Below are 17,427 nucleotides of genomic sequence, written 5' to 3'. Positions count from 1 at the left end.
TTTTCGTATTTTTATTTATTTATAGTATACATTATAAATAAGATTATATATATTGTAAATTATAAATAAATATTTATTTTTATTTTGCATATTTTGGAGTCAAACTCCAAAGGTTATTAGATTTCTACTAGATTTCTACCTGCTCCTCACAGGTGACAGGGTGGCTCCAGAGACCACAGGACAGCCGGTCGCCTCGTGTCAGAAATCCTGTCTTCCAAGAACGACAAAACATTGCCTCGCCCTTCACTTCTCCGGTATTTTGTTTATCCTGCTGTGGACACCAGCAGATCTTATCCCGTCCTTTGCAGGTGAGCAGCCAGGAGCTGAGCTATGCCACCACGTCCCCAGTACTCTGAGCCAGCACGATGCTGTGAAACCTCAGGACACGCCAGCACACACAGCAGCTCCCGTGAATTTCTGCTCAGATAATGACAGGACAAGGGGGAATGGTTTTAAATTAAAAGAGGGGAGAGGTAGATGAGATGTTAGGAGGAAATTCTTCCCTCAGAGAGTGGTGAGGTCCTGGCACAGGCTGCCCAGAGAAGCTGTGGATGCCCCATCCCTGGAGGTGTTCAGGGCCAGGCTGGATGGGGCTTTGGGCAACCTGGTGTGGTGGGAGGTGTCCCTGCCCATGGCAGGGGGTGGAACTGGGTGGGCTTTAAGGTCCCTTCCAACCCAACCCATCCTATAATTCCATGATACTCTGAAGCCCATGGCGTAGCTGTAGTTCTGCTCTTCCCCAAGCTGCGGCTGTACTTGGCCGACTCTCCTTGTCAGTGGAGTTTGGGGATGTATGAATGAGTTTGTCAGGGGTGATTAACCACAGTCCCTCACCTTGAAATGGCTTCAGCTTGATTTCTTATGGAAATGAGGCTTCTGTGGTCGCATGGCAGCTGTATCCAAGTGTTTCGGTGTGTGCCTTCCCCTGCGGCTGCCCTTCCCCTGGTAACTTTTAAATTCACTGACCAATTCCAGCAATCTTTAACAGAGCAGTAGCAGTTTTAAAGATAATTAAGTTGCTAAGCGTTCATTAAAGTCGGCAGTGAGCTGCAGGAGAAAGAGCCTATTGTCATTTAGAATAACAATGTGGCTCAAGGCTGCTTGCCCCAGAGAATCCCCGCTGGAGAGGATATTATGCAAAGCCCCTTTTCCTCCCCACACGTGTTGTAGCAGAGCAGGATCCAGCCCTAAAAACTGCGGTTCTTTTCCAGATTGTTTATCAGGTGGGGGATCACAGATATGTTATTCAGCGAGTAAAAACTGCCAAAGACTAATGAATTCCTCCAAGCTCGGTGCAAGACTTAGCAGAGTGTGTCTTAGCACCCTGCCAAAGGAAGCAGTTCATTCAGAACTGTAAAAGGATTACCAGCAGCGTTACCCAAACCACTAGAAATGATCTCGTGGGATTAGAAAAGTTAATTTTGATGTGGTATGTGTGGCAGCATCCAAACCGTTTTCAGCAGGTCTCTGCGTCGAGCTGAGCGTTCTGCCTTCTCCTTCACCCATTTTGTGCTCGCCCTCATCCATTTTGTGAGTGCCAATGCAGCAGCACGAACCTCTGCCTAATGCATCAGAGGAACAGCTGCATCAGCCAGTTGTCGCTTTGCAGGGAGGAATTCTCTCCCTTTACAGCCCTACCGTACAAACACGACAGGGCAGGGTCCAGAAGCACAGCTCGAGCAAGCGGGTGGCATGGAGGCATTGCTTCTTCGGGAGCCCGAAACCCCTCGTGCCACCGTGCAGTGCAGGGGTGGGGATGACAGGCGTTCCCTGCTCATCCCCGAGCCCAGAGCTACCACTTAAAACAGATGTCTGTGTAAAAAAAGGCCTCACACCTGCCAAACCACCAGCCTCAAGCTTCCTTCCTTGTTTCTTCAGGCCTCAGAATAACAAGAGCGTTTGTGCAATCTGCAGCGCGCCCTGCGGTTTTCTCCTCTCCCCGAAGACATGCTATCTAATCTCCTCAGAGCAAAAAAAAATCAGGCAAAGAGAGAGGAGAAAAGAGGTTAACAGAGAAGCACTCGGCTCGGCTGGCTTCGCTTTTCGCCACCCTTGTTCAAAAAGGGTGGCACGGACCTTGCAGGAGGGGCGCACTTGGGCGGATTGCACCGTGCAGCGCACGAGGCGCTGAACGAGACGAATCCGTTAGCTGAAAAGTCATCTCGAATCGGAAACTTTCCAGGGTTCGATTTTAAGCTGCGGCGCGAGTTTAGTGTGCTGCTGCTGCTTTGCTTTTGGTTCCTGTTTTTTTTTCTTTTTTCGCTAGCGTTGAGAAACGAGGTGCCTTAGGAAGCGGTGCGGCGCGTAACACACGGCTTCAGCCTGTATACAAAGGAAGGAAGATGATGTGGCAGAACATTGTTGAGGAAAGATCCTGTTTGTACAGGGAGCTGGAGAATAGTAAACCAGAACAGAACGGGGATGCAGAAATGAAAGGAAATAAGCCCCGAACGCTTGTGAACGCTGTTTGTGTGCAAGAGCCTGCGAGAGGCGCTGAAACGGTTTTAAAACCTGGCTTATTTGTCTTTTCTCAGATTTCCTATCGTTTAATGGAGGGGAGGAGAGAGAAGAGAGAGGAGACACACTTGGCTGCGTTCCTCCGCCCGTCTTTTCTTCTGTGTCAGTCCGGCAGCAGTTAGGCATGTGACTCCTGCAACAGTGAGGTTTGCATGAAAACTGCCAGAGCTGACTAAAAGTTTCTGCACAGTAATTCCTCGCTCTGCTTTATCCCAGCAGCGCTCGGCTGCAGGAACGACTTCTGAAAAGGGCCCATCTACATCCGTGATTTCGGGAGGTATACAGAAAGCCTTCCCTTCGTTCAGCTCCACGAAATAATTAACTGATTTGATGAGCTTCGGTTCCCGATAAACATTTGCCTGTTCCACAGATGCTGTATGTGTAACAGAGGGAAATTACTTCCCTGCAATGTGTGCCCATTTGAGCTCATGTACTCTTTTGTTAGCCTTTTTAAAGCACAGCCACTTAAGGTCATTACATTCTCTGAATAAGCCTCTAATGCAATTTTAGATAAACCCATCTTTTCAGAGTCGTATCAAACATCTTGATAATGGAGAGTCTTGTCTCTGCAACAGGAGAATTAGTCTGTGAGTAAGCTGGGTGGTACTGCAGCAAGTGTTTTCTTCTGAATTGATTCAAGCGGTTTATGGTCAAATTTAGAGACCGATACGTGCACAGCAGCAAAACCTTGCATCCAAATACAAGCATCTGTAGTTCCTTTCTGCTTGTGCATAACCTTCCTGTGATGGTGCGAGCAACTTTGATCTTTGATACAGTGACCAGCTTCCTGCAGCAGGCGGAAGATGGAGTCTCAGCGGTGCCTGCAAGCCGTGTCAAGAATTTGTCAAAGTTGCTGACTCCTAAAACGCAGGCAAAGCTTGTTATAAATGACCCTTTTCTCCTGGCCCACAGACTGTAAACAAATCTGATGCAAACTCAGGCAAGGAAAGCACCATGCCAAGGTGTTTATTGATTTCTTTGTGTTGTGACTCTGGTGGCCAGGGTGGACCCCGCTAAAGCCGTCTGTAAAAACGCAATGCCTGAAAATGCCTCCCGCATGAAATTAGCAATCATTTTAATTGCAACAACCCCGAGACATGCCAACGTACCGCAGAGCCTTCCTGGATCAGAGCAACAAGTAACACAATTCTTATCCCAAAGCTCCCATAATGTGGTTAGCCAGTGGGCCTGGAAGAGAAGCAACTGCTCAGGGATGTTCCTCTAAGCATGGAGACAAGCTCACTGCTCGGGTGATTTCCACAGGGAATTTGCCTGTTCTGAGCTTTTTTGCGGCTGTTGCGTGACATCGCTGGATAGTTTGGGTCATTCTCATGGCAGGTGCAATATGGTGGGCAGGGGGAAAGCAAAGGAGGGTAAAATCCCTGCCTTGTTTAGGTGCCTGCACCGCTGCGATGGTGGTGGCACCAAGTCCTCTGTGCTGATGGAGTGGGGTGAGAGGAGCCACTGGAGATGTCGGTGGCTCCTGTGCACAGCTGCAGCCAGGCAGGACGGAGCCACAGGCTCCACTGGCACTCTACCAGATATGGCTGGGAGCCATATGGGTTGGAGATCTCAAGGCTGAGTCCTGAGGAGCTCCCGGAGGGGTCGGGGCTGTGCACACACACCTCAGGTAGCCAGCAGCTACCCGCGCGGTGCAGACATCACGGAGCGCTTGGCCCAGATGTGCCTCGTTCTGCTTCCGTGCTGACTGTGTACGGTAAAAGCTTCACTGTGGTAAGGGTGTCATCTCTTGTCACCGTTCTGGTAAGTTTGCGCAGCCTCTCTAGGTATTACGCGTGTCTAAAAAGGAAATAGGAAGGAGCTTCGAAGGGAAATTGTGAGCAATCAGCGATGGAGCAGAACCCAGCCGACTTCCCATAGCTCAGGCGGAGAATCCAGGCTGTGTGCTTCAGCGTGAAATGCTCAGAGACCCTGAACTCTACCTGGAGTCTTCCGAAATCAGCAGGTGCTGGAGATGCTTTGTGCTGGCCATACGTATCCTGGGTTCAAGCGGGGCAGCCACACTGTTTTGCTGCTCACACATCCCCTGGCAAGGCTTGGCCTTTGCCTCTGAGCTCTCCCGAGATGCTGTTCCTCCAGGCCTGGACAAAACCAGCCTTTTTTGTCTGGGGGGTGGCTGCGGGAGGGGAGCTTGCCCTGCAGAGGAGCTCCGCTGTGCCACTTGCCAAAGGGCAAGAGAACACACCCTGGTCTGTTTTGTTTACAACATAAATCACGGTGCCAAATTTGTCTTTAGCTTCACCAGGGATGTACCAGAGAGAGTTTTGGCCCGGAACAGCATGACGTATGTAGAGCTGCCATGAAAACACATATGAATAGAGCGGGGAAAAAGATCTGGGATCTGAGATCTTAATATCTGTTTTGTCTAATTTTTCTTTACAACACCCCCCAGTCAAGAAGTGGTTACCATGAACAGATAATGCACGGAGGAGTATTGTTACAGCACCTCCATTCGTCTTCAGTTAATTAGCTTCTCATCCAAGGACTGCTGAGCGTGTTGTCTCGTCCCAGGGAAGAGCCACTCCCACCAGCAATGCAATTTGACAAAGCTCCGAACCAAAGGAATTGCCAGGCTGCAACACCCCCTTAACAATGGGATCCTCTCCTCGCTCCCTGCGAGGTGTGGTTTTCAGGCAGGCACTTTCAGGCTCTTGGATTCCTTTGCTAGGCTGAAGGAGCTCATGCCACATGTGTAAGTTGGTACAAACCCTTCTGAGATCTACCAGAATCGAAAGGTTTGGTTCTCCACTGAATGTACGCAGGTCTTGGGGACTTGCCGTGTCCCACCCAGGTGGTCGCAGTGCTGGACTGCGTTAATGCAGGTAAAGGCTTCCCTCTGTGCGTGTGTAAAGAGTGAAAATGCGATCGGGTCACACTGTTGCAGGTTTGTAAATACAATTTCTAGAGCAGTGAACTTCAGCGCTAGGTTTGGTGGAAGGGAAGGACGGGGAGGATGATTTCCCTTGGCAAGATGGGATAGCTGAACAGATGTTCACCTGAAAATGCTGAAAATAAGAGAGCGAGGGGTGCTGATCGTCAGAGTGCTTCACGGTTACAAAAAGAGAGCAAGCATCCTCAGCTCATGGGGAGATGGATGGAGAGAGAAGGCAGGTCTGGAATATGTGAAGATCGGAGCTTCATATGGCCTTGCTGCTGGGTTTGTTTTCTGTGCCAGTAGCCCGTGGAAATAGTAAAATTAGGCTGGGCTAGTAAAGGCTCTAATCCCAGCTCATCGCTTAGACCCTGCTCGTATCCAGGCCTTCTCAGCTGCAGCAGGCTGCCGCATTTCACAACCCTGGGAAGGGCTCCCCAGCTGCACGATCCCAACGTTTTGAAGTGAAACATGGTGCATTATATTAACTCGGCTCAGACAATCGGCTTTAAACATCTGAATCTCATTTCTTGATGTTAATTCCCCTTGCTCAATCTTTATTTCAGCTGTGTGGAATTCTCAGACCTTTCTGACCCTGACTTATCGTTTCCTGATGTTTCCCTGCGAGCTCACCGAGGTTTCAGGGAGGCTGATGTTTCTAAAACGTGCACACCTTTGATTGCATGCGTGGCCGGCCCGTCAGACCCGATCTCTCATGTGCTGTGCATATATCATTGTCTCCACTGCTGTGTCCTCTGCAGCTTTCCCGTTCGGCGCGCTTATCTGCGTGCCCCACTGATGCAGTCCTCCTTAAAATGTGGTTATTATTTCAGGCTTTTCAAGCTCAGCCTCTGCATACTGCAAAACTTGATCTGAGCTTACGTCCGCTCTTGTCACTCATATACAGGTTCCATCTGTTCCCCTTTTCCTCTCCCGTCGCTGCTTGCCACATCCAGGCCACATGCTGCTTATACATTGTACCAGAGACATTTCTGCACACACACTTCTGAAAATGTGGCTCTTAGTGCTTTATTGTTCACATGTGTCTTGTTGCTTAGGGCAAGTTTTATCAGTAATGATTTTGTTGTTTACTGACACGTAGAATAAAATAGGGTACTGTTAAAATGCGGACGGGGGAGAGAAAGAGGGCCTTTGATACACCAGTTACGCTGCTTCTGCCAGCTTTCTGATCGTGTCCCCCTGCCACCACTTCCCCAAATTCGGTAGTTGCCTGAGGATAACACCAGATCCTACCATCACAGCAATGTATGGACAGCTTCTCTCTGTGGTAAGGGCTCCCAAGCACCTCCTATACCCCTGCGCCTGGTGAGGAGAAGGGATGGGATCTTCTGTCACCGAAGGACTCCTTCCCAGCCCTCCAGCCCTAGCTTCTGCTTTAGGGCTGCTTCACGTTGCACCTCAGCACCTCTACACAGCGGCTATACTCTTCCATTTGAAGGGGGAAAAAAATCCCTGCAGAACCTAGTTTGGGAAGTGAAATCAGTGCTAGGAGCTGTGTGTGAAGCCCCTCCTCTTGCAGGAGCTGAGCTGACCCCCAGCACGGGGACTGGAGTGGACCCACGGGCGCGCGGCGGCGGTGAGTTGCTGCGGGCAGATCCACCAGGAGCCATTTCAGATCTCCCCCATCACGCCTTCCTCCGTGCCTGCGGTGAGGCCAAAGTACCCGCACACAGATCGCGCCGATTGCAGCTCCCAGAAACGTTCCTGGGTGTCTGCAGCGGCGATGGCGCGGAGCCCATGAGGCTGGATTATTGCCACCCGGGGATTTCCCGCAGCAGGAAATCCCCAGCTGCCCCGAACCCCTGCTTTCCCACCTGCGGAAGCCCAAGACCTGCCTGTGGTGATGATAATTCCCACTGCCGGGGAAAGCGAAGGCTTATAGGAACCCACACATGATGGGAACAGACCCAGTTTCCATCGGCGACTGTCGGCTGCTCCCTTCCCAAGAAGAGGGGCAAGCAGCCACCCGGCTCCGTTCGCATGCCCACTGCGCAGCCACACGTCTGCTATGTACCGCTCTGCACCCAAGTTTGAGGCCGTGGATCAGCCAGAGTGGATGCAGGAAGAGTATGAAAAAAAAAAAGAGAAAGGAGCGGAGCTCTTGGCAAGCTGTCGTAGATTAAAAAGGAGGCAGGTAGGAGCGGAGCTGAAGCAAGTGCCTAAAAGAGTTATTCAGGAGAAACAAGGGCTTCGAGTGACATTAGAGTATGGGAAAGAAATCAGCATCCGTGGTTTTCATTGGTGTTCGGAGCGCTAAAAGCAGAAGTGCTTGCTGGAGTCTGAACAGGAATCCGAGGCTGAGCTCGCAGCTTCCTCCCAAACTGGGGGAGAAACTGCTCACTTGATTTACAGGCTCAGTGGCAAAAGAGTTCTTGGTTGTAGAAGTTTACTTTTTTTTGGGAAACAAATCACTTTGTGAGCAGTGGAACTAGTGACACCTGGTTTCCCATGGGTCCGTGACCCTTGCTCCTTGCTCCTCCTGCACACAGCAACAAGCCCAGCGCTCCCCTGCCTCTGCGTGCTCAGATTTCGCAGGGCAGCAGGCAGGTACGTGTGTTCAGGCTGACCAGCTAACGCCGGCACGGTCAGCCAGCGTGCAGGCAACCACTAGCCAAGTTGGCTGCTGGCCCCATTTCTCTAACCGAGGTCTCTATCCTGTGCCCAGCCAACCGTTTTCACAAAGTTTAGCAGGGAAATCAGTAACCTTTGAAACTTCTACCTCTCTGTCCTGTACAAAAGCAAGGTAAAAGTTACTAATGGGGCTGGATAGATTGAATCTGAGGTAAAATGTTCTGGTGTATTGTCTTTGGATGTATATTTAGGATGTCAGTCCAGGTTCTGGAAATCATTTCTCTCCCTCTCTCTCTTTTTCAGCTATTTTTAATCTGGACGTGTTCTGTGATTTGTTTCACGCACAGCACTGAAATGGCACAGCTGAGGGGTGAGTGGCTGGTGGGAGAGGGGAAGGGGGAATCAGGGGCTGCTGATGTTGGCAGTGCTGCTAGAAGTGCTCGTGAAACGATAGCCTCGGCCTCTGCCTCTCAGGCCTGGATAAAGTGGAGTCTCACACTGTTGTGAAGCCCAACAGATTCACAGTCCTGAACGGCCCAGATATAAGGAGACAGAGAAATCAAGGCATCCTGTGAAAAAGCACCAGAGAAAACGGCCAGTTTTGAAAAGTAATGTTTTCTGTCACAGCTCAACATGTCAATACTGCCCACGCTTCTGCGTGCGCCTCCCTCTGTGCAGGGTCTCCACAGAGAAATCCTTTTTGTGGAAGCCCTGTCACTGTACGGCATGTGCATCGATTCACGGGATCAAGCCCTAACAACCCTTTATCTGAGCTACCGCCAATACAAACTGGGGGCTTGGAAGAAGGGAGGTTTTATCTGGAAAATGCATAGGAAAAAAGCTTCTTGAGCGTTAATTTACAAAACGAGAGCTCTAATTGGAAAGCATTTCTTTTCTTCAGTTAAATATAGCTGATTATAATATGTGAGATCTGTCTTTTCCCCTTGTGTTCTGTTTAACGCTGTTTGTTCGACATGAAAGGAAAAGAGGATTAAAAGGGAGAGATTGTATCGTAAACAGCCCTTCAGGGTAGGTGGGAAAACAACAGTAACTCTCTGAAACAGAACACAGGGATGCCCTTAGGAAAAGGTTTTGAAAGTGTCCTGCATTTGAAAGTTAATGAGTAAATAGATCTCAAACATTACTTTAAAGACTGACAGTGCCAGCTTTAACATCTCAAGCATGCACCACAACTGAGAAGAGACAAAGGGAATTTTTAATGGGCAATAAGTGGACTAATATTTTTGGATGCAAAGCTAAAAGCGGGTTAGTTCTGATGGGATGTGGGTTTCTTCTCTGCTTCCTGACACAGCAGCTTTACTGGGTTTGTTTGCCTTACAGTATCTTTGGATGAGACACCACTTTTTCCTTTAAAAAAAGAAAAGAATAGCTGGTCTTAATAAATAATCTCCTTAGGGCTACGGTAGATCTGTTGAGCATAGAGTTTGTAGGCCTTGGGGGTCCCTCGTTACTGCTCGCACACTGCCAGCAGCGGGAGCACGATTTCTCCCCACGAGTTTCTGTCCTACCCTGTTGCACTTCAAACGGACTCCAGTTATCGTGCTCCCGGATGTGAGGTGTTTTGGAGGAGTGATATTGCTGGGGAACAGGGATGGGAGGGACGTGTAGGTTGGGATGGAAATCCTGTATTAAGGGAATTGCCATCAAGTGAGGGTTGGGAGTCAAGGAGAGAAACAGAGACCAAGAATCCCCATTTCCAGCCCAACATCAAGGCTGTCAAAGTCCCCGTAGACCTGGGTATGCCTTTACCTGCCTAGAATCATTCAAAACCCCACTGATGTTCTCCAGACCCTTTACCCACTCAGAGCCCCCCAAACCATATCACCTATTGCCAGCCAACCCCCATTTATCCTGATATCTCAGAAATTCATGGATTGTTTCACAAACCCTCTTCCTAACCCCATTTTTCCCCAAACTCCTCTGCTGTTACCACAATATTGAGACAATCTGCCTACACTAGCTCTAGTCACCAGCCTATAAAAAGAAGAATCAGCTCCCTAAGCCTCAGACATCCAAACATGAGGGAGCCAGCCCTTGACAGAACACATTAATAGCGTCTCCAGTCCCTTATCACAGCTGCTTTCTGACTCACGCTTTTGCCAAGGGCCAGCCACCACCTTCCAGTGCTTTCTCAATTGATAAAAAATACTTGGTGTAATTTTCCTGCTCTGTCATTACACTGTGCCTCTTCTAGAGCAAGTAAACCCTCGATCTGTCTGCTCACACCTTCATGCCAGACCAGCCTCTCAGAGCCAAGGATCTGCACTGCTCCCAGAAACCTTCCAGCCTTCTCCCTGCACTCAGCTCTCACCGTGTTGCGTGTTGACCAAGGACATCATCTGCCTTTCTGCAGCAGAGGTACCTACAGATCACATTCCTGCACAGATCACTTGACCCCCTGTCCGTGTGAACTTGAATATTTCAACAACTGGACAGAGGGACAGGCTGTGCGCTCTTCTTCCCCTTCTCAGGGCCTCTTTCAGTACATTCCCAGTCTCTTTCTTCTCACTAGCTCCTTCTGGGATAGTCTTGAGGATCTCCCTGGCCAAGTGACAGGCTGCCAGGCAGGCACAGAGCCTTTCACTTGACTTTCTCCAGGGAATGGAGCTTTGACCTGATGCAGGTATGGCTGAGACTAGTTCTCCTGCCCCGTTAGGGATGATGCCATGTGGAGTCAGCTCTTCTGTGCCTTCTCTTTACGCTGTGGAAATTAGCAGCAAAATCTCTAGATTTCTTCTACCAAAAAGCAAGAACACTATTTAGTCCACCTTCCATCCACAGACACATAGGTACCTACATACATAGAGACACATATATATGTAAGCTTTACCAAGTCCCGTGCAATTCCTGGCATCCTTCTGAGCTCCTGGAGCATGAAAGTCCAAAAGGAAGAGGAGGCCGAGCTGCTCTATGTTTGAGAGAGACTGCTTGCACAAGTGGCCGTGTCCTTCGGTGCAGTCCCAGCCCCAGGCACTCAGGACACAGCTGATCGGTGTGAGGCTCCAGCCAAGCCTGTTGTGACCCTCTTTGGAAAAAAACTCAAGAGTTCAGCTTTCTTCTGGCTGATAAAGCCGGTATTGTGAAGAAACCAGAAATACTAGTCCTGCTCGAGAGCTGTGCTGTGCCCCAGGCAAGAATACTAACGCAGGATTCTCCCTTCAAATAAAAGTGAAACAATCGGGTATTCTTAACGCAGTCCCAGGTGGAAGGCCCTGCTAGCTGGGAATATGCAGTTGTGTGGCTCCAAGGGTGAAGATGTGAGGCTGGGGACAGGTGGAGCACGGGAACACAAACCCAACAGGAAAAAGGGGTTGCTCGTGGTGCAGAACCGAAGAATCTCATCACCTGCCTTCGCTAGGTGAAAGCTGGGTGATCTCGATGCCTCTTTGGATTTGGCTCGCTGGGAACAGCATCACATTCAGCAAAAGGTGAAGCACAGGGGAGAGGAACCGCATGGGCAAGTGTATGCAGAAGAGCAGATGGAAGAGGTGGGTGCTCTGATGCTGTTAAGGCAAGCACTGCAGAAAGAGGGAGAGTTCAAAGAAGGATGGGGGAAAAAAAAATCTCCTTACAGCGCATGATATCAAATATCATAGAGCAAGGGTAGGTCTGGGACTTTTCAATGGGAGGAGGAAGCCTTGAGCTAAAAACTATGCTCCCATTTCCTAGCCCACTGCCCAAAGACTCTTGGCAAGAAGCAGTACCAAGTGTGAAACACTGGCCTTAGTGAATATCAGTTCAGCAAACCCCAAATTCAAATGACCACCAAATCACAGCCCATGAGATGGCCAGTTTCCCTGCTTGTTTCCTACTCCTTCTGTGCGTTGCCTCATGCTAAACATGGGTTTATTCTTTAGAAAAAGACACTCTGACTAAACAAGCACTCCTCTTACCTGCTCTGACATCCCTTCCCTTCAGTCCCCTCACTTGAGTGCCGCACGGGGCATAAGTCATCTCTCCAAATCCAGGTGTGAAGCTCAGATGAATGCTCTCAGGACCCCAGTAACTGCAGTGACTAGATTTCCACTGCTTGTAATGGGCGAGCTGTGCTCCAGGACTCGTTAATACTCCCCGAAAGCCCTGTGGATGCACAGTCAGAGACCTAAAGACAGACCTATAATGTGCTACAGAAAAATAACAGGCGTTGCAAGTGTCTCATGTCCTGCCATAACAGGACTCTTTGGCAAGTATTTTAGAGTGAATGAGTCTCTCTGTTGCATCTAGACCCCTAACTCTGTTCCTGTCCAAAACTGCTGTGTACTTTTTCCTTGGACAGTGCCCAATCTGAAGAGTTAGTGTTTTCCACACAAAAATGCCTGGTTGGTAAACTTCCAAGAAGTTCTATTTTTGATTCAATGAAGAATGGCAGCTTTCCATGGAATTTACTTTTCTTCCCCCCCCGCCCCTAGTTCCCCACCCCCCAACAAGATTGCTCAAAAATCTGTAAATTTTCATTTGGAAATACTACCAGGGGGCCTTATGGATGTCAGAGTTCAATTGTCTTGGTCTGCAGGAGGCTGGATGGTTTCTGTAGTCATCATTTCTGACTTGAAAAACTACAGTTGTTGGTTTTTTTCCTTTTTTACCTTTTCATTGCTCTGTTTTTTCCTTCTCTTGAAGACAGTACAGCGGAGGCTCTCCCGTAGACTTCTGAAAACTCTCACATTTTTTTTTAACACCGTGCTCCCGAGACCATATGGTCACTTGTGACCGTGAAAGATTAGGACAGGAGTCAGAGCTGTGAGGAAAGTGAAGGAACCCACTCCGTGTCAGAGGAAAGATCTGCTGACATGTGGTTGCCCGAGAGCTAGAGATACAGAACTTGCAGGATGGCTTTTATTCTCCTGCATCCAAGGTTCACCTACTTCTGTATACAAGCTGTTCCACAGTCTGCAAACCATGTCCTAAATAGCTGAGATTTGCAAGAGCAAGCCGGCTCCTCACTGGCTCCCACGTTCTGATTCATTTCTTGTCCCATTCTCTGTCTCCAGAGTCCTCAGTGAACAAGAACTGAGCTTCTTCCAAGTCGTAATGATCCTCACTTGTTCGCTCTCTCACAAACAGAATCCCTTTGGCCAGCAGCCAGGACTGCAATAAGGGCCAGGCACATACAAGGGCAGCTTAAAAGTACCTCAGCTTTGGGAAATCCTGCTGGGCTGTAAAAGCTGCCCACAAACCCAAATCATATCAAGCAAGGCCTGTCTGATAATTCTTTGGCATAATCCCTGAACTCGCTGAACAGCTTTTCCATACTAAGTATTTCCAGGTGGGTTATTAGGTCCTGTATCCCTTCCATCTTGTATCCTCTTGTGGTTGAAAAAGGCATTCCTTAGAGCAAGCTATTTTTTTTTAAAGGAAAACAAATATCTTCCTTTACGTTTCTGGTTCCTGCAAACCAGAAGAATACTTTGCAAGACACAAACTCTTCCTGCCCTAACACATAGCATAGAGGTCTTATCTCTCCCCAATGCCTGTAAAAAACTTTCAGTTAGGGCGATAATTGCTATTTTCACAAGGAGGTTGATACTGGTGCAACTACCAGTGTGCACACTGATATTAACACAAGGCATGCACTGTTAAAACTGGCTTTCTTTCCTGTATTTTTATAGCGGTATCACTGTAGCCACATTTGGGGCTGTACTTCTTTAATTGTGCCAGAGTAGTTAAAAGGAAACAGCTGAGCAGAGCACGTCCTGCAGTGCCTGCTGGCAGAGCCCTGTGGCTCAGGGGTACGAGGAGGTAGGATTCTGGACCTGAGCAGCCCTTCCAGCTCGGGGCGCGCACACTTCTGTTGGTTTACTAGTGTTTCCATGTGTGCACGCAGGATTCATCAGCAAAGCCCAGCTTTGCCAGGAAAAGCTGCATCCCTGTGAAGACCTCTCTGCTGCTGTAACGCAGCAAAGCTTTGATCACTTTCTGCTGGGGAAGGCTGCTTTGCAAGGAGAGAGGCAGGTAGGGGGTTTGCTGACCTGCTGTTATTTTTGTTCACTGTGGAAATCTATGTCTACTGTGAACAGGATTATTGAAAATGGACCCCCAGTGTAAGACTCGCAGATCTCTAGGTACTGCATGAGAGAACTGGGTAAAGAAATGATAGAGGTTTTCATTTGGAAATCGTCAATGCAACAAACTGATTGCTTTGCTGATCTGAGCCTTTGGGGTCTCCGCTACCACAGAAAATGAAGAGAGGTGGAAACAGAATGGTGCAAAACCCATAAGGTTTCTGTGAGTTAAAACGTGCTGTTTCACTTTGAGAAACTTTCAGGCAAGATGATTTTGAAAGTACACGTCTCTGGAAAAAAAAAAAAAAACCAACTGTGACCAGTAAGATCTGACCAGGCAGCGTGTGGTTGGTTTGGAAGCAGCCCTGCCAGTGAGGCCTTACTCCCCAGGGAGGCCTGCCTCACCACGGGGTGAAGGACACGAGTGCTGGCTAGGATTTCTTCCACACCACCTCTTGAAAGAGGTAGGTACCGATGGGAGCCCAGTCCCACCTCGGCCAGCCCGTACTCGTGGTTGCAGTTAGGTCAAACAGGCTGCAGCCCTGTGCAGCGTGTTGGTGTGACTCACGGTCCTCCCTGCACAGACTTCCTGCCAGCATCCCCTCCCCGTGCCGGGATCTTGACACCTCCCATTCCTGAGATCTTCTTCTTTATTCCCCCCACAGACATCCTGGCCTGTTCCTGTTGGTTTCTGGCCAGCCGTGACTAGCTGCACCGAGCACCATGGCCTGCCGCCATGTCAGGTGCTGGGCCAGCACTCCTGCTTTTAACCTGCTCCATCTCCCCTCAGGTGGTGAGACCTGGTGAGACCATACAAAGCCAGTCTGGGTGACAGAACAACCTGGGGTCTCTGAGGTCCTGGAAAAACTGCAGCTCCAACAGCCCTGGCAGGGTCTGGAGGGTCCCATGCTGCTGCTGGAGAGCAAAAACAAGGCAGGAGGTGTTGCAAAGATGTTATTTTCCCTCCCAGTGAGCAGCAGAAAGCTCCGCCCAAGTTTCACTTCTCACTCCCATTTTAAATAGAAAAAAAAAAAAGTTAAAATCAACACTTGCTGCTGTGCATTGCCTGTGCTGTCATGTGATCCAGGCATGTGATTAAGTTGTTGATACTTGTTTTTTTTAATTATTATTTTTTATAGGATCAAATTTGTACCTGCTGTAGAAGCCTGTGTAACTTGTCAGAGCAATTCTCTACCCTGGCAAGTTACACAAGCTGTGGAGCTTCTCCCTGCCCCAGGGTATCCTACCGATCTCTGCCTTCTCCCTTCACGGATGACTCCTCCTTGGTGTCCTTTTTGCAAAGGCATCAGCTATAGCCATTTTTAGGAAAACGGGCAGAATTTCTCTTAGCTGCACTGTGGAACATGGTGAGACGCCTCGATGATGAGGCAGTAGTTTCTTCCAGCCTTTCCTCCCGTTGGAAGTAAATAAAAAGGGAGGATGAGTTTCAGCTGGAGGAAAAAAAAATAAAAATCAAAAAGAGACTGTGCTTGCCAGCCTGTAACATGCTCTGTGCGTTTGATTTCCTCTCGCAGTCTGCACAGATCTGCCTGTGCAGATCTGTTTAGTCATGTTGCGTGGACTGGATGGGGCTGTTTGGCGGTGTTTGTTCCCAGCTCTCCTGAATGATCAGATGTTACCCGTGCTGGGTTGCCATCACCTCTGAACCGGGCCCCTTCCCTCCCTCCCGGTTTGCTTATTATCAACCTGGTCTGCAGCCAGAGCTCCAGAGGATGAAGAGGGGCGTGCAGAGGTGGTTTTTTTTTTTTTTAGCAGGTTTTAGCAAGAGGATGTCCTTTTACTGCAGGACTAGAAACAGCCGTGGGCCTGTGCCTGGAGTCTTTCCGTGACCAGTCTATGTGCAGTGGGCCAAATCCCAGTCTGATTCTCAGGTCTCAATGGTTCCAGTGACAAAACGGGGGAGCCTCTTCTTGAGTGAGTGCCCTTTTTTATGAGAGAAGGGGCAAGCCTTTGAGATAGCTTCATAATCCTTTGCTGGTAGAGCTGGCCTGGGACCAGGCCAGCACCTGATCTCTGATGAAGCATTTACAATCCTGGAGCCCAGCCATGGCCTCACGGTTACACGGAGGCATGAATGGGAAGCAGTCCCGTGCTGTTTGTCCTCCTCACGTGGGTGAGGAAGCACGGGCAGTGTGAAATGCCGGTGCTTACCTTTGTGGTGGTCATCACCCACCGCCTCTGTGGGTTATTGAGGCAGAAGATGAAAGGTATGGTGTGAACACTACTGATCTCCCCAGTGTGTGCCGCATGCTTCCAAAGATGCACCACACGCTCTTCCCGGGATTTGATTTTAATTACAAATGAGCTTTTTGTTCATGGGAATAGATGCCAATCATTCTTACGGGCTTTAACTGCTCATACGGCTGATCCTAGCAGCCTCGGGAGGCCTCTCCGCTCTTTCTCCAGGGCTCACTGTTGTTAGCTTGCTGTTGGTGCTTGTACCTGCCAACACCACCTCCCTATAGAGATGCTGCCTCGTTGTTTTAACTAGAAATCGGGTGTAACGGTTGTACAGCGATCGTGATCTCTATCTCCCCTGTACTGGAAATGTACATCCAAAGCTGCCCTGCAGGAAGCAAATGCTCACCTGAGCCTCCCACTGCTGCATGGCTTTCACTAGGGTATTAAGGTATGTGTTTCTCACTAGAAATAAACGTACTGTTTTCCTGAAGATGGTTTGTATTGTTTCTGTCAAAGTGTAGAGGCAACAGTGGGCAAAGTGCTAGCTTTTCCTCTTCCCCTGTTTCCCATTTTCTTTATTTTGCTACAATATCTTCTCCCTGCTTAGAAAGGTATCTTTTTGATCTCAACCACCCATCATCACCTCTTTTCATACTGCCTGGATTTGAACCAGACAGTCACGGGCTCTCCAACTCATTGCAAACTCCCTGAGTTGCCCCAATCTTTGTTTAAAAAAATAAAAATCTGATCTGGTGTTAGTGCTTTTCTCTTAAAAACAAACAAAAAACAAAGGTGATACTTAGAAAAGCCATGTGATTTTTAGCAGTAGTTTGAACTGTTAAACCAGCAAATTTCAGGCTTCTTATTTCTATGCTTAAGTAGGACTTGAGGTGGATCACTCAAAATACCTCTATTTCTTGATTGACTAGTTTTGCTGTGTTTTGCCCCATCTTTTCTCTGTGGCCTGTTTGAGGATCCAGTTGTTTCTCTGGGCTCTAGAGTTCTTTCCTATGTCATGTCTGCCTGAAACTCCTTCTTTCCCGAGGATCTCAGGCAGCTCATGCCTGTTTTGTATCTGAGACCTCATGTCTCTGACAAATAACGGACTCCCTGCCCCATTGGTTTTGTTTTGCTGAACAGGAGCCTGCTAATTTTTTAAATCTTATTCCCATGTTTGTAGAAGGTTCTGTTTTGCCAAAT

General features: G+C 48.8%; 1 protein-coding gene across 9 annotated transcripts in view; it reads left to right on the top strand.

Moving 5' to 3' along the window:
* Positions 1-17,427, top strand: part of LOC310892755 (uncharacterized protein) — a 55,538-nt gene that overhangs the window by 19,940 nt on the left and 18,171 nt on the right. The window contains exons 3-6 of one of the 9 annotated variants that reach the window (XR_014578378.1): positions 153-308; positions 2,535-2,663; positions 8,306-8,372; positions 13,848-13,975. Coding sequence is in view for 1 of the 9 variants with exons in the window: in XM_083820913.1 (XP_083677039.1) it covers positions 153-308; positions 8,306-8,372; positions 13,848-13,975; positions 14,816-14,857 (393 nt within the window). In the remaining 8 variants the exon portion in view is untranslated. Of the gene's footprint in view, positions 1-152; positions 309-2,534; positions 3,768-8,305; positions 8,373-8,476; positions 8,931-13,847; positions 13,976-14,815; positions 15,791-17,427 lie in introns of those variants that run through there. The other 8 variants (XR_014578383.1, XR_014578384.1, XR_014578385.1 and 5 more) reach the window with 8 other exon arrangements.

This window comes from Anser anser, assembly GCF_964211835.1.
Source record: "Anser anser genome assembly, chromosome: 1".
Taxonomy (NCBI): Eukaryota; Metazoa; Chordata; class Aves; order Anseriformes; family Anatidae; genus Anser; species Anser anser.
Note: the sequence above shows the minus strand (reverse complement) of the source record. Positions and strands in the feature narration are given on the sequence as shown.